Here is a 16,536-nt window from a genome sequence, read left to right as displayed (position 1 = left end):
TCTAATACCTGAAATTCTTACATAAGCTGTATTTATTGTGTTAGTGACTGTCCATTTTTCCGGTAAATCACCGCGGCACTGCGACTAAACTTATTAATTTTGCGTAACAACTAATTATTATAAAACACGGAACGCGCTCGACGGAATCTTGCCAATTTTGACATTACCACAACATTGGCTAGCATCTCCATAATTTTAAAATAACGCTACGTTAAGTTTGAACAATAAAATGCTTTTTCTATTGTCTTAAACGTTAGATTATGATAATATTGTGTGGGTGGACTAGTTCCCGTTAATTTTGTTATAAAATGTAATATTTTGAATGTCGACTAAATTATTTTGTATCTGAGATCTTAATGTCTATTGTGACAGTTTTTATTTGTGTTTATAATGCCGTCTCAAGTATTGCACGAGCGTGTGGAAAGATGTTTGAGATAACATAGTTTTTTTGACACTAATGTAATAAGTTACAGTCTAGTGCTAGCAATTTTTAGAATATAATTGAAACAATCCGTTAATTCATGGGTCTGTCTCAATCCGTTCTGTTTCGCGATTGCATTTAATTCGATCACACAAGTTGAGATTCGTTTCACAATATAAGCGGCGACAAAAACCTCAAGAAATATGTCTCTTGGAAACTCGGTAATGGTGTTCGGAACACTGATACAAGTTTATGTAGAAGTCGTTAAAATGATACTTAACGATGATTACTGTAAAAAAAACTGCAAAAGATTTCTCCCACACAGCTTCACTTCTTACGATACAATATTTTTGCATGAAGTAGCAATGAAGAAGAAGTATTCCTCAAAAAAAAGGTAGGTGGTGGTGTGTAGGGGGGTAGGCTACAGTGCTGCTTACTATAACCTGATCTCCGTTTGGATATATCCGTGGTACATGGAGTTCAGTCAATTAATTATATGTACTTTCTCCAGAGCAATATACCACACAACACTACAATTATCAACTCCTACAAGTCTCAAGTTAATTTTCGCCGCTCTACTTATATGGTAGATGTTTTCCCTCGGGCGGCGCGGTGGTGGCGGAGCGGGCTGCGCAGGCGCAGGCATGTCGCCCAACGGCTTTCAGTTTCTGCAGTGAGAGTGCACCCATAGCGCCAGCCTGTGACTAACTACATGTCACGCTGGTACAAAACACATTTACTATATCAATTCAAGGCAAGGAATTGCACGTGGGTAATCTACCTAAATGTGTTTTCACAATTATCTGAGATTTTCGAAAACTACTTTCGTCTAACCTGTCTCCCGTCCGTAGGTACCATAATTAATATCGACAGGAAAAAAATATTGTACGCGGATAGCTAGAGTGATGCCAGGAGGGAACAATAATGGACCGATTTATAAATCATATTATGTTTAACGACAACTACAAAATGTTTAAGGTTGCCTTGTTTTTTATCTGTAAAATATTTAATGTTTGATATTGTTTGTTACAGGTAAGTTAATATAACTGGAGTTTGTAAATCAGCTCATGACTCAGTAAGTAATTAATTACGATACACAACACAATCAATTCGCGCCTATTCACGGACTTTCTTCATAACATGTAGTAACGATTAACAAACAGCGTTGCACCCACAGGAAAGGCACAATTATGTCCTAAAAAGCATGAAGTGCGGTTAGAACTGGTGCACATTGAGTAAGCGTTGCGAATGTTAGAAAAACCGCAGGGAACGCGCGCTGAGCAACCAGCATGAAGTCCCACACTGCGCATGCGTCGAAAGTTTCGACATTTCGCGGAAAATGTAACGATGTTTGTAGCGAGAGCCGTGTGACGCCGTACTCGCCTGTGGCTGGGGTTTTGTGCGGTTTTATAGTCATTAACTTGCCGGTGTACCAATTATTTGATTAACTTAGATATCACAAAATAGACCTAAGACGAAATTTGAACTCAAAGTTCTAAGTAATCTTGTGCCTACTACTTTAGACGTCAAATGATATAGCAAATGGTATAGATATATCTTTACTTAAACATTGAAAAAAGTCCGAAGTCATTTAAAATATAACACTCATTACTTGTGAACCTGTGCATTACCGAGCTGTTATCTTGATCACTTCTCAACGCTTGGGGGAGCACGTGCGTTGTACCCGGAACCGGCGCACGCGCAGGTATGAGTAAACACTGCAGCAGAAGTATTGCAGGAATGTGCGGATAATGTTTGGTTTTTGTCTGATGGATCTGGAGTATTTGGAAGATATCTTCCATGTGTTTTTATCCGAGGCTTTCAAACTGACTTCTCAGCCGTGAAGAAAGTTGGATAAACCTGACATTTCTAGGCAAAGCCACCGTGGTACACCGCTCTTTAGTATTTTTTTGGCTTTTAAAAACGGACGATACAGATGTTTTAGAAACATTCAAGCCACATCACAAAATCATCGGAAGTCAGGCCAAGCATTCGTGGATCACAACAACCGCTGTTCCACGCAGGGGTCGACGCCGCGACACGTCTCTTACACTGGTCTTGTCATGTCGACCTCAAGTACTCAACTATCTGTGCAGACATCTCTTTCTCTGCACCGGTGATTAGCGCTTGCTAAGTATTAGTCTGAAGTACTTCTGCTCATCCAATCGCATTTGATCACAAACAAAAGATAATTGTAATAACATCAGTTTTGTCAGAATGTGCGTGTTCCCATGGTTTTATGACATTGCGTGCGGGTTCGAGTGAGGCATCAAGTGGAGGTTTTGTGTTCCGGTAACCACCGTGCGGCAGCCTGGATGTGATGAGTTGTCTCTTATGTCATTAAAGTATGTAATAATGTGTACGAAGGTTTTTGTTGAAAACTAGAAGATAACATAATATTTATCTGCCTATTTAATGTAACAGATCGGTGTAATTCTGGTTGTAGGTTGTTAACTCACCCCACAAATCTATGTGTTAAAGCCTTACAATAAATCAATACCGAACGATCAAACGATCACTAACAAATATAAATATATTCAATGACCCAAATATATAAAGTCCAATCTGATAATAAGTTCGCAAAAACTAACTCTGTTCCATAAATAATCAAAATTAAAAACGTGCTCACTAGTAAATCACTAACGGTCCCAAACCATTCACTAATGATAGATTTCATACAAAACTTATTATCATTTCGTTGCCGAAAAGCTCTATCTACTATGATAATCCGAAATACACTTTATCACCTAAGCGTAAGCTTTGATTTGAAATGGCAAGTTTTATGGTATGTATGGACAGGTCAGTGCCATTCCGCCATTTTATAGATATTAAACAAAATGTCAATGGTTTGAATGGTATCATTAAAATAACTGTTTTCTTGTTCGTGTGTAAATGTTCAAAGAATGGGGTCGACAGATTGATGCCAAGACGCTGGAGTGATATGTTTATTTAAAATCGAAAGCTTGCAGATAGAGAAACAGCTTGAAATAATATTTTAAGTTAAAACAATCTGGCTATCGAAGTTTGTACAATTTAACCATTTAGGAAGGCAAAACTGTGAAGATCTGTTTCCTTCAGACTCGATTCAAATAAACACGTTTACGCAACATAAATATTCACAAACACAAATTCGTATTATTACTAAAGATATAACCATAAAACGGTACAGAATCCATCTTTATTAACTAAAAGATTTATTACCTACAAATGTCACGAAACGTAATATTTCTACAATTTTACACGCATACACTACTGTACTTAATAGTATTTATTTGTCCATCATCAATCTTGCAAATTAGCCAATACGACAGCATTTTGTCTTAAACTAATGAATTCGGACCATTATGTCTATGGACTTTGGTTGCGCAGGAGTGGGCGCGCTAGGCGCTTTTCTCGAAAGATTTCTATTTGTATACCTATTTGAAATGAAAATCAAGAATATAGAAATAAAAGTATATTGTATGGTTAGTAATGGCTACTACGCACGCTGTCGGGCTTACGTGATCATTAAATAACATCAGGTATTGTAAAAATAAGTTTTTCTTCAATTTGTTATAATCCGTCGTCATTCAGGTTTTCTTCGACGTAATGTACCGACAAGTAGGTTACACTAAAATCATTCACATCGCCTTGTAGCCTGTTTCCAAGAAAAGGTTTCAAAATGACTGCAATTTCAGAAGCTATCTTAAAAATATTATTAAATTAACTCTCGCAAGGCCGACGAACAATAATAAATATCTTTGAAATCTCCATAAAGTTCCACAGTTGTATGTAATAGTACTCGCGGTATGAAGTCATCGCCGATCGCTCGGCATGCCACGAATGATTTATTGCAGTTTCAGAAATATGCGAACTGTAGGGTTTGGCACGTGCAGCTATGTTGTTACTGCCAGCTCTCGGCTATGTGGTGACGAGTGACCCGAGGTGTGTACTGAGGTGATGGTGTTACGAGTAATTAGTTCTATTCACTGAAGTGTAAAAGGCATGTTCACATCGATCAAATAATGGAAAAATGATAGTATCGAATGGTCTGGGATAACATAAACACATGTCAACTAAGCAGAGCAATGTAGACGCTATCATGCAGCATGCATAGTAGTGTGGTGAGGTAGGTACCTATGAGGCCGGGCCCACCTTCGATCAGATCGGCGAAGTCGTCGTCATCAGCGGCGGCCAGCGTGCGCGTGGCGGGTCGGGGCCGCGCGCGCGACCAGCGGGAGGGGACCTCACCGCCACCTGGCGGGGGACACGAGAATTGGAACCTCGACAATTATATAGACAAGCAACGGTCACAGCTAGTAATTTTGAAATAATCAAATAAAAATAATTGCAGGCTCAAGTACAGCTCACTATGCTACTCGCACGAGTTCGATTTGGAAACCTCTGGCTGCTTGGCTTCTAAAACCTTAAAGTTATAAATAAAGCCACAATACCATATATCTGCCTGTCTGACAGATCGGAGTCTGATCTGGAGTCATCCTCATCCCGTATCTCGTCGAGTGAGTCGCGCGCCGCCATGCTGCCGAACGCACGCCGAGCCTCTGCAGCTGCGTTGCCTAGAAAACAGCGAAAAAATGTTTAATTACAATAGATTGGTAGTGGCAGTGATTGGCTCGCAGCGCATCGCGTCATAGCCGTCATGAGTGATTGGTTGAAATTCTTTCTTTGCTGCAGTTGCATGCACCTCAAGACGACGAGTACGCGCAATTGATTTTTTAAGATGCGCTAAGGGACCCCCTCTTCCGCCGAGCGCTCAAGATCCGTGCCGGTAACTAAACTAATGACCAGTTTGCCATTAGTTTAGTTCATAAATTGTTACAAATACGATACGATAACTAATAAGTTTCAAATACTTGCGAGTATCCAAATAGCTACGACACATCCATCGTGTCGCATCAATCGCGACGCATCCATCACGATACATACATCGCGACGCATCCATAACTACGTCTCCATCAAGACGCATCCATTGCGACGCATCCATCATGACGCATCCATCACGACGCATACATCACGACGCATCCATCACGATACATACATCGCGACGCATCCGTCACTATGCCTCCATCAAGACGCATTCATTGCAACGCATCCGTCACGACGTCTCCATCAAGACGCATCCATTGCAACGCATCAATGATGACGCATCCATCACGACGCATACATCACCACGCATCCATCACGATACATACATCACGACGCATCCATCACGATACATACATCGCGACGCATCCGTCACTATGTCTCCATCAAGACATCCATCGTGTCGCATCCATCGCGACGCATACATCACGATACATACATCGCGACGCATCCGTCACGATGTCTCCATCAAGACACATCCATCGTGTCGCATCCATCGCGACACATACATCACGATACATACATCGCGACGCATCCGTCACGACGTCTCCATCAAGACGCATCCATTACAACGCATCCATCATGACGCATCCATCACGACGCATACATCACGACGCATCCATCACGACCTCTCCATCAAGACACATCCATCGCGACGCATCCATCACGACGCATCCATCGCGACGCATCCGTCATAACGTCTCCACCGCGACGCCTGCGTCATGATGCCTCCATCGCGACGCCTCCACCGCGACGCCTCCATCACGACGCATCCATCACGACGCATACATCACGACGCATACATCACGACGCATCCGTCACAACGTCTCCATCAAGACGCATCCATTGCAACGCATCCATTACGACGTCTCCATCAAGACGCATCCATTGCAACGCATTCATTCTGACGCATCCGTCACGATACATACATCGCGACACATCCGTCACTATGTCTCCATCAAGACGCATTCATTGCAACGCATCCGTCATTACGTCTCCAACAAGACACATCCATCATGACGCATCCATCACGACGCATCCTTCGCGACGCATCCATCGCGACGCCAGCGTCGTGCCGCCTGTGTCGTGACGCCTCCACCGCGACGCCTCCATCGCGACGCCTGCGTCGTGACGCCTCCACCGCGACGCTTGCTTTGCTTGATCCACGAAATATATTTGAAATAACTAAACATAAGTACGAAGTTGCAAACCTGCAGTTTTGATCCTCAGCCGTGTCTTGGGCCTGGTGGCAGGGCGCGGCTGTTTCACCTCACTCAAGTCCTTGCCATCATCACTAGAGTCCATGTCATCTGCCATCCAAAATAAACAAAGTAGTAGTATGCACAGAAAGTCAACTAAATTATTCAAAGTTTAAAATATTTGTTAGTCTGGTTACCAGAATCACTCAGTTTCCCAAGAACATCTTCAGCTTCATATTTGTGTATCAGCTGCATGATAGCCGCCTGCTGTTCCTCAGCTGCCTGCATAGACATAATATAATCATCATCTACATTACAAGTCACGATAAGCGCTCAAATTTCTTTCGCATGTCCTAAAATGCTTTTGATATTAGAAGTTGAAGCCTGGTGGTCACCTCAGCCTGCGCGCTCTCGAGCACGCTAAGCTGATGCTTGAGTGCCTCCACGCAGCGATACCGCAGCACGTACTGGTCCCAAAGCTGCTCGATCTCACTCTCCAGTGACGTCAGCTCACCCTGGTATGCAGGCCTACGAAAATTAAATTAAACATTCAAGTAGATTGTCTTATCAAGTCAATCAAGAGGAGCTCGTGGTTAAACTATAACTGAACAAGTTGATCGATCACAAGTTAAGCTACACTTGATACTGTAGGTTTTTCGAGTGGGTGACATCTATGTCATCAATGTCATAACTGAGATCCTTCGTGTTTCAGAAGGCACTTAAAATTTTGATTCCACGCTGTTATTTTCACATCTTTTTTGACGTTTCCGGTAGTCAAAACCTAAAAAGGCTGACTAAGGGGTATCGTTTTGTCTAGGTTACTGGGTTGGGGAGATCGGATAGAAAGTCGCTCCTAGTAAACCACTGGTACTTAGCTACATCCGGCTAGGCTGGAAGCTGACCCCAACGTAGTCTAGGATGTTTATGATATGACGAGGACGATTGCCTATAATCAATGATGGCATCATTCATGGTATCATTTAATCCAGAGATAGTACTGATTGACAACAAACAGTTGCTAGTAGGTACACATATCCCCTCACTTGATCTTCTGCACGGTGTGCAGTCGCTTCTCAGCCCGCATGAGCTCAGCCCTCTTCCTCTCGAGCTTGGCGTCGAGCGCGGCCTCGCTGGCGGCCACGTTGTCGATCTGCTCGCGGCCGGAGGCCACCTTGCCCGCCACCGCGTCCAGCGCGCGCCGCAGACTCGCCTCCATCGCCGACATGTCCAGTGGACGGGACAGGGCTTGCTCACGTTGCTCCTGTAGATACCTTACTTTAATTAATATTGTGAGTCGGTACTTCAGGATTTAAAACTTCAAATTGGAACGGTCTTCTCACCTTATTCTCAGGTTCCTTGGCCAACAGATCGTGAAGAAAGGCACCTTGTGCCGTTATATCTGTTGCAAGAGCGCGAGCTTGCTTGATCTCACCAAGCTAGAAAGATTTAATATGAATCAGAAATAATTAGACCCTATTATGTTATGGTGATCGGCCTTGTAGTCTAAACTGATAGAGAGTACTAAAAGTATACCTACAATAAGTTTTCAAATTATAACTTTTGTCGAAGCAACCTATCCACAACTCCTACAATATTTTTCCCAGAGCTGAGAGAGAGCAACCTGCAGTGTGTTCACTAGCCGTGACTCACCCGACTGCTGAAGTCATAGCTCATGGGCGTGGTCTCCTGCTGGTGCTCGTCCGCGCTGGGCGTCTGGAGCGCGGACCGCAGCAGCGTGGCCACCTTCATCATCTCGCGCACCGCCCAGCCGTCCGCGCCGTACACGCGCTTGCCGTTCAACTTTATGTTGGCGCGAGAGTGCTACCCACGAATACAAAGAAAGTAATTAACAAAAGATACCAATTAATTATAATGTAAGTATAAGGTAATAAATAAAGTTCACAAATAGAAAACTGTCAATATTTGTTAAGTACGAGTTTTGAACGTAAACAAGCGTTGAGGTGAACGCTTGCTGGACACATCGGTCACCAGCTTCACGTCAGCAATTTTTGCGTCATCGTCTTCGTCAGCCGAGCCAGCAAACTACGCGAACTCAGTGGCTAACCGGCTGTTTCTCTATCACAGTCTATCCTCGTCATCATTATTCCTTTTAAGGCTTATCAAACCTACTTGCCCTGTATCTCCTTCTTAGGTGATCACTCTCCAATACTCACAAACAGTGCTATAGCATGCGTGACGAGCGCGACCCGCTGCTCCACAGAGCCCTTCCCGCCGCCGAGCTCTGCGTCAGGCTCGACGCGGGCCGCCAGCCAGCGCAGGCACTCCTCCATCAGGTCCCAGTTCGGGGTCCGGAAGCTCTCCAGCGATATCGGTTTCGGAAAGCCCAGCACGCGCATCGCTTCGCTAAAATCTTTATGATCACGACGATTATTTATTATTATTTTTTCAGCTGTTACTATCCCACTGCAGGGCAAAGGCCTCACTTAGATTCTTCCTCTTTCCGGTCTATTGCTTTTGCCATCCATTATACAAGAAAAAATAGGTACTTAATCCTTACTTTCACTTTAAAGATCATATTACGGGTATATACTGTATTTATTGATAAAGGTCAACATAAATTAAAATATACACCTAATTGCTTAATCAAAACTGTGTATAATGATGAAACATCCACATTCTCAAATAGTGTAGCATTCTGTAAACTAACATTAACAATGAACCTTTTAAAATGGTTTGAGTTAAACTTACTTCTTAAATCGCGGTAAGACATCTCCAAATATATTTTCACAAAATAATTTGTTTTAAAATAATAAGAAATGACATTAGACTAAAATCGTTTTTGTTTGCAAAGCTGTTGCTATGACAACAGCGTTCCTAACCATAGAGCCCATTATTACGTGAAAAGTGGACTTAACTGAAATGCTTACTTATTTATGAAAACTTTTAAAATTGACTATTATGAAGGTAAAATATTCCTTCCACGCATCTACTCAAAAATATAAAATACTGATGCTATGAAAATGATTGGATGATGTCTTGTCTCGTATATTTAAGTTTAATAGGTCTTGTCAACTTTCATTATTTATAGAAAAAAGGTAGAACAACAGCATACGTGTTTATTTTAGATGTTTTCATATATACATACAATGCCAGCAATGATAATAAAATCTACATCACAATAAAATATCCTTTCTAGATAGCGGTGGAGAAAGATAAATTACGACTAATTATTTTCTAAGACTAAAATCCATCAGGCAAAAACACTTCTTAGTTTTATTCTCTATTCTATTACAATACATTTAGTGCACATTTTTAATAATACAGAACATCCTACAGTGTTAATAAATTTATTGTATTGTCTATTCAAAATATGGATTTACATTAATTTTTACATAGAAGGAAAGAAATAATTATCTTAAATACTAAGTTAATTCATCATTAAATTGGGCACACGAAACATTTATATTATATTCACATATAAATGTTGTTTGACTGTTTAAATAATTACAATCCCTTACAATTTATTTAAGTGTCTATGATATACTTACATACTACTTTGCTATGCGTATTCTAAAAGGCGCTTGATTTTTCCTGCGAACGAACAACACCCGAATTGCAATAAGTATTCAGTTTAAGTAAATTAACCATTCTATAAATACATTCTTTCTAAATATTGTTTCCAGTTTTCAGTTTCCAGCTTTTTTAAATGCAGTATGACACAAAAATTTTAGCTTTAGATGTTGTTACTCATATTTATTCATTTGAAACAAACCGTACGTTACCTGTATGGAATCGACATTAAGTAATATTGCCAGATTTGAAAAAAAGATTGATAACTCACAAATCATGCTGCCTTCCATTAGTAAATTTGTACAGTTATATAAATAAACACACAATATCTAAACAACTATATTATATTAATTATACATAACTATAAAAACAGTCAAACTTTACGGCTTCTGATCATCTGAGAAAACAAGGCTGTCGACCTCACATACTATACGACTGTCATACCCCTCTCATTGCGTGAATTGGTCAAAAGTTTACACTTTTTAGAGCAACTGCTCTACAGATGTTCGGATCAACTCCTATACAGGCTATTATTCATCTTTTAGTTAGCAGGGCTTTTTAATTGTTTTGTAAATGAAATGCTACAGTATCATGTCACTTGATAATGTGATCATATGAATATACATAATTATCGTGCTGATTCAATATGAATTTAATGTACGGTATGTTTAGCCTTAAAGTTTCTCGTATAGGTATGAGGTCAACCGACTATTGAAACCATACTAGTTATGATTTATAACAGTCTCCTCAGACGTCAGTGTAGTGTAAGCCGTGCATGCCCAATTTAATGGAAAAATCATAAGTCTATAGTGGGCGGCTGCCTCATAGCGCGCTTCAGGGAGTCCTCGCGCTTGATGGCCACGCGCAGGCGGGCGGCCTTCAGGTGTCTGGAAATATAAACAAAATACTAAATTCAATCATATTACATAAGATCACAAAATAGACCAGTTATTACAGGCATACAAGCTAGGTCTTTTAGGTGTTACATGTAGACCTTTGCTAGAACCGTAGAATTTTCCCAGAGAGCAAGATTTGACTGATTATCCAGACTGATCTTTGCATGTGTATTACTCTAAAAACTTATGTTGTACAATATTATGTAAACAGCAAAGATTGGGAACAAAGCCTAAATTTCAATTAAAACATACAATCAAACTTCTGTACACTTTATGAGTAAACTGAAAGACAATGAAATAAGTATACCTTTGCCTAATCCTCTCCACAGTCTCAGGAGCGGGTTCCTTCTTGGTAACAGCAGCAGCACGGAGTATAGTCCGCAGCTTCTTCATGCAGTCAGCCAGGTTTAGCTGCTGTGAACGAGTAGCATCTGACCGGATGATCAGGTAGCCCTCTTTTGATAGTTTATTAGCATACTGTAACCCAAGGAATACTTTATAAATAAAAAACGACACAAACAGTTCTTATGAGGTGGATAGATTAATGAAAGAACTTTGAAGGGAATAGATTTATTGTAGACTCTATGAAGTGAAAGGTAAAATGCAGTCGATAAGACTAAGATCAGGATCACAGGATCCCTTACTTCTACTCACTCAGGACACTTAATACAGAACATATCATACCATTTCTTGTACTTTGGCTTTGATGTCAGGGTGTAACCAGTCCGCTTCACTGGGCTTGAATCTCAGGTCTACTTTAGTGTGCACCTGTAAGGGATCAATCAAGATTGTCAATATATTACAGAGACACAACAAGCTCCATGAAAACATTAAGTTCAATAATTAGTGGACAAAATATGAAAAGTACCTTGTTAACATTTTGTCCACCCGGTCCTGAGCTGGCACTGTAAGATATATCTAGTTTATCCATAGGTATATAACCTGAGAACTTTTCATTTGGATCCGATGGCTGTAAAATAAAAAATAATGGTTAGAAAGTAGTCAGAAACAAAATAGGTGGGGCGATGATATTCGATTGGAGGAGGAGAGCTGAAGATTGACCTCAGTGCCGTGAAATGGGAGAGGCCTATGTCCAGCTCTACTGAGACAAGCTGATACAGTATGAACACAAAATTAATTGAATTGTTTAACCTATTTGAAAATTACACTAAAACAATACTCACATGTGCTGGTGTTGTTAGTTTCAAAGAACTATTAGGGTATAATGTTTCTAAGGATATAGCACTTTTGTATGCCATCGGCCTCTTTAATAACGTCGTAAAGGTAGCCGACTGCACCATTTTGTTGACAACAGCAAAACGCAACGAAGCGAAAGCCATGATTAACGCTCAAACATATAACAGAATATCTATAAACATGTAAAGTTTTAATTCATTATTTACTCGGATCTCGATTTTTGAACTAGTTTGAAGTACATAACATAAGAAACGTAACCTCAAATTGGAATGCCAAAAACGGATCTGTCAAAGTCTGTTTTTTAAAAAAAAGAGCATGAAGCAGGCAAAGATCATAACCAATACAGGTTAACTGACGAATAAAAATATAATATGTATATTCTTATAATTCCTCGAAATTGCTTATATCTGGGCACGCCGTTACTTGCATTGACTGAGTAAGTAGCAATCGGTTAGCAATATTTTTTTTTTAATGAAAGTGTGACAGCCATTGCCACTTAAAAAAAAAACAAAATATTGACACGGTATAATTTTGTCCTTATACCTTGCCTCATTTGAATAATAAAAATGTCTTTTGTATAATATCATCATTGGCCTAGCCTTTTCCCAACTATGTTGGGGTCGGCTACCAGTCTAACCGGTTTCAGCTAAGTACCAGTGTTTTACAAGGAGCGACTGCCTATCTGACCTCCTCAACCCAGTTACCTGGGCGACACGATACCCCTTGGTTAGACTGGTTGTCAGACTTTTCAAGCCTCTGACTACCTGTAACGACTGTCAAAGATGTAAGAATAACAGCCGGGACCCACAATTTAACGTGCCTTCCGAAACACGGAGGAACTCCTTATAACAAAGATGGTCACCCATCTACGGACCAACCGCGTCAAGCATAGCTTAACCTGTGATCGTTTCACTTCTGCGGTTATAGCTTAGCCACGAGCTCCTCAAGTAGTCTTTTATATAATATAAAATCAATTATTAAATACTATCATTATTTTTCCTCATACTTTATTTTTTGCACGATAATACGACTAGTTCTTCGTTATTTTATTCGGCATCAGTTTTGGGAAACATTAGTTGAAAGTTTCAATAATTTGGATTTACATAGGATTTAAAATATTTTATATAAAATAATAAATTAAAAGGAAGACAGTTTAAGTTATCGTCCAGAAAACATGAGGCATAAAACGCGTTCGCGTTTCACGCTCCAAATAATTTAATTAGGATCCCGTTCCGCTAAGCTTCTCACGTTTGTTATATTCTAATATGATAGTCATATTTTTATTATATCTTAACAAAATACCGTTTGTATAAATATTTAAATCAAATGTTAGAAAGGTAAAATGTATCTCACGTGATTTAATATTCAATTAATCAACTCGATGCTTTCTTGTATTTAACTGCAAATTTGAATACTGAACAGAATTTACTCTGTGTTCGAGCAATTAATTCTGTCTTAATATTGTGAGAGGATTTTAATATTATTCTAGCTAGCAAGGAACCCTAAAAAATAGTTGCGTTACAATCGGTCTGTGCCTAACGTGTCGATTGTTCGATACCGATAGTCGATGCTAATTATTCGTACCAATTAGCTAAGTATAGACTATAATTAATTACAGCGAGGCGTCAAAGAGTTTTTTGCTAGCTAAGTGCACAGTACCATGTTATATGTAAGTGATTTAAATAGCATTGGCAATTTGCTACCTTTAGTGGTTTATAGAGTTGATCCGAGTAGTCGATAACTTATCGATATTTTAGAATTTATTTTGAAATACATAAAAATATTTAGATATTCCATCAAATTTTCTTTCCGATTTGGCTAGTAATGGAAATTATGCTTGTGAAATGAATTTAAGAGCTTACTTAGTGTCTGTAACCGTTTCGCTAGCTTGTCTTTTTTATTCATATCGTATCGTGATCCTAATCAACCGGATGATACACTATAATTATATTTTTTGCAACACTTTCCCGAAATGTTTATTATCGATGTTGGCAGCACTGAGTTTTTGCCGCCATCGACATTGTCGGTTCTTCGTTACCTCATTATGTTTCTTTGACGAAGATTTTTAAGATACAATGTATTATAGTATATTAAATATTTTTAGAACATGCAAACACAGAGGAATTTTGATTTTACCCTTTGAGTCGCGAGATTCGGGCGAACCCAATTGTCAATCTGTCTTCATATATAGTTCAAGTAAGTATCAACTCCGATTTCTTTTTAACTGGTAAATACTTATTTTGGTATAAATCGAAATGCACTTGAATCAATTCAATAAAAAACAACTTGTAAAGTAGTTGCAGCAATTTGAAAAATGCGACGCTTCACTCACGCGTATGCGTACGCAGCTCGTGATTAAGGACTCCGGTTAGGTCCGAAACTAGTCAAAGTAGTCGGATGAACCCTACAAATACTCGTGAGTAAACTAAAATAAAATAAAAAGTTACAGTAATTGCCAATTATGTGGTTCGATAATTTCATGATGTATACTTGACTTGACACTACTTTTCTGGGGATCCAGGCAGTATTTGTGTATCGGAAATCCTTCATTGTTCTTCGTATAACACCTTAATTAAGCGGATACTTCATCTCAAGTGCGGGTGTGCGCACTAAACTCGCGTTACAATAGATACGCTACTGCTTTCATCAATTATGATAATGCGGCGGTGAGGCGCGGGCGCACGCGACAGCGCGCCATCGGCTTTCCTAATTCCGAGGTTTAACGATGCTTGTCATCGTAAATTCGATGTTATATCGATTATAATTGCATGAGATTTGTCGTCAAAGTGTTAATAGCCGAGAAAGAAGGAGCTGTTTGCAAGTCACATTATACCCACTCATTCAGTTGTTTCTAGTTTTCCAATTATTGCCGAGAAAGTCGATTGGTTCCATTTTTTGATGACTAATTCTTAATAAAAGTTTGATCGTCATGAAATCAAGAAAAATATCGATAGTCATTATTAGTTAAAGCTTGGTGAAACGTTACAAATTATGCTGGTCACTCTTTATTGTTTGGCTTACAAAATTATAATGCAAAGATAATTATCGTAGATTTTGCTTTAAGTGCCAGATATAGTTTCGATAACTTTATGAGAGTATACACATTAGCGTGCCGTTTAAGTCCTAAAGTAAATAGTTGTAATTTAACCGTTTCATCGTACTTTGATTTTGAACTCGCTTATTATTGGATAACAGTAGGTAGCCTATTATGGCACACCCTGCTGCGCCACTTGGTAACAGTCACGACTTGTGCATTTTGGTCATATGGCTGCTTTCCAAAAGGCTTGTAATTTTTCTATGAATCATACAACTCAAAACGAAAGCGCATAGTGAAATTAAAAATGTGAACATTAAACATTCTTAATTAAATTGCTCACATACCGAAATTGCGGCGTCTTCACGCTCTTCTTAGTTGGCCTACAATAAACACGCAAATAACAAGACCCCTGCTAGCATACCGAATACTTCACATTCTTCTATAAATCGTTCGTGTTAGGGAGGCCAAGTTATAGTGGTGATGTAATTACTGAGAAATGAGAACATTTTACAAGTTTAACGGGAGAGGTAACCGTCAGATAATTGACGCCTGATGAAGACGTTTCATACATCCCGCTACGCTTTCGGTAGTATGCATTGCTTATTTGTGTCCGCTAACGAGACCGGGTGCATTGCTCTGTAATGAACCTCGTTTGGATTTGCTTATAAATAGTTTCAAATAACTGTTAGACTTCAAATAAATTTTTACTCAACATTATCAAATCGACACCTACACGCAGTCACTAAAACTCTTCTGAAGTTTGGACGCATCGCTGTTAGTCCACATACGCAATTAAGTGACACATAAGTTTCGCATTTCTCATGTTTGAAGTAATTTCTTTCCGTTTTCACTAGTTCCCGTTGTCTCGATGGTAGTGGATACAATGATTGTTTCATAACACACTCGTTCCCAGGCTTGTAAACAATGCATAATTAAAACTATCAAGTACCAACATACTACATAGGTCAGTTATTTTACTGTTACACTTCTTAACGATACAAGATTAATTACTTACCTATTAGACATGATTTCAAAACTAGGCATTTGTTTCCAAAAAGTCCTCCTTTTAATATTTTTCTGTATCATTAAGTAGCAGTAAGTAAGTAGTTCTACCAATGTAGCGATGTATGCAAAAAAAAATGAAGTTTTAAAGATATGTCAGTCAGAACATAGAATAGGAACATACGATCCAAACCTCCTTGTCTGGCCATAAAAGCAGTGTAACAACGGTGAGAAACGTCAAGAATGTTGCAACGAGGTAAGAATGATAGACACCAATTACAAACAGTTGCTGACACACAGATGAGATCCCTCGGCAGAACGTTCTCGATGGAAAACAATAACAGATTACGTAATTACCGGCTTTCCCCGACGTCTTGCTGTTCCGGACCG

At 39.5% G+C, this 16,536-nt stretch overlaps 2 protein-coding genes across 2 annotated transcripts; both read right to left on the bottom strand.

Annotated features, from left to right (window-relative positions):
• Window positions 1–4,472: 4,472 nt before the first annotated feature.
• Window positions 4,473–9,319, bottom strand: LOC113508741 (clusterin-associated protein 1). The gene is made up of 10 exons (XM_026891823.1): window positions 9,193–9,319; window positions 8,658–8,854; window positions 8,134–8,304; window positions 7,824–7,919; window positions 7,527–7,744; window positions 6,879–7,011; window positions 6,681–6,765; window positions 6,496–6,594; window positions 4,855–4,977; window positions 4,473–4,657 (listed from the first exon to the last, which is right to left on the bottom strand). Exons 1-10 carry the CDS (start codon window positions 9,212–9,214, stop codon window positions 4,473–4,475), a joined length of 1,329 nt encoding a protein of 442 aa, XP_026747624.1. The 5' UTR covers window positions 9,215–9,319.
• A 1,021-nt stretch (window positions 9,320–10,340) lies between these two features.
• LOC113492242 (peptidyl-tRNA hydrolase ICT1, mitochondrial) lies at window positions 10,341–12,386 on the bottom strand. Its single transcript, XM_026869625.1, has 5 exons — window positions 12,095–12,386; window positions 11,779–11,880; window positions 11,595–11,678; window positions 11,218–11,387; window positions 10,341–10,901 (listed from the first exon to the last, which is right to left on the bottom strand). Exons 1-5 carry the CDS (start codon window positions 12,248–12,250, stop codon window positions 10,811–10,813), a joined length of 603 nt encoding a protein of 200 aa, XP_026725426.1. The 5' UTR covers window positions 12,251–12,386; the 3' UTR covers window positions 10,341–10,810.
• Window positions 12,387–16,536: the final 4,150 nt, after the last annotated feature.

Source organism: Trichoplusia ni, chromosome 3 (genome assembly GCF_003590095.1).
Source record: "Trichoplusia ni isolate ovarian cell line Hi5 chromosome 3, tn1, whole genome shotgun sequence".
Classification (NCBI taxonomy): Eukaryota; Metazoa; Arthropoda; class Insecta; order Lepidoptera; family Noctuidae; genus Trichoplusia; species Trichoplusia ni.
Note: the sequence above shows the minus strand (reverse complement) of the source record. Positions and strands in the feature narration are given on the sequence as shown.

Coding starts and splice junctions, on each gene's coding strand:
- LOC113508741 (XM_026891823.1), bottom strand. CDS start 9,214: ATGTCTTACCGCGATTTAAGAA. Junction 7,012..7,526: donor CACACCGTGCAGAAGATCAA/GTGAGGGGATAT, acceptor TAATTTTCGTAG/GCCTGCATACCAGGGTGAGC. Junction 6,766..6,878: donor TCGAGAGCGCGCAGGCTGAG/GTGACCACCAGG, acceptor ATGTCTATGCAG/GCAGCTGAGGAACAGCAGGC.
- LOC113492242 (XM_026869625.1), bottom strand. CDS start 12,250: ATGGCTTTCGCTTCGTTGCGTTTTGCTGTTGTCAACAAAATGGTGCAG. Junction 11,388..11,594: donor AAGCCAAAGTACAAGAAATG/GTATGATATGTT, acceptor CTTGGGTTACAG/TATGCTAATAAACTATCAAA. Junction 10,902..11,217: donor GTGGAGAGGATTAGGCAAAG/GTATACTTATTT, acceptor TTATATTTCCAG/ACACCTGAAGGCCGCCCGCC.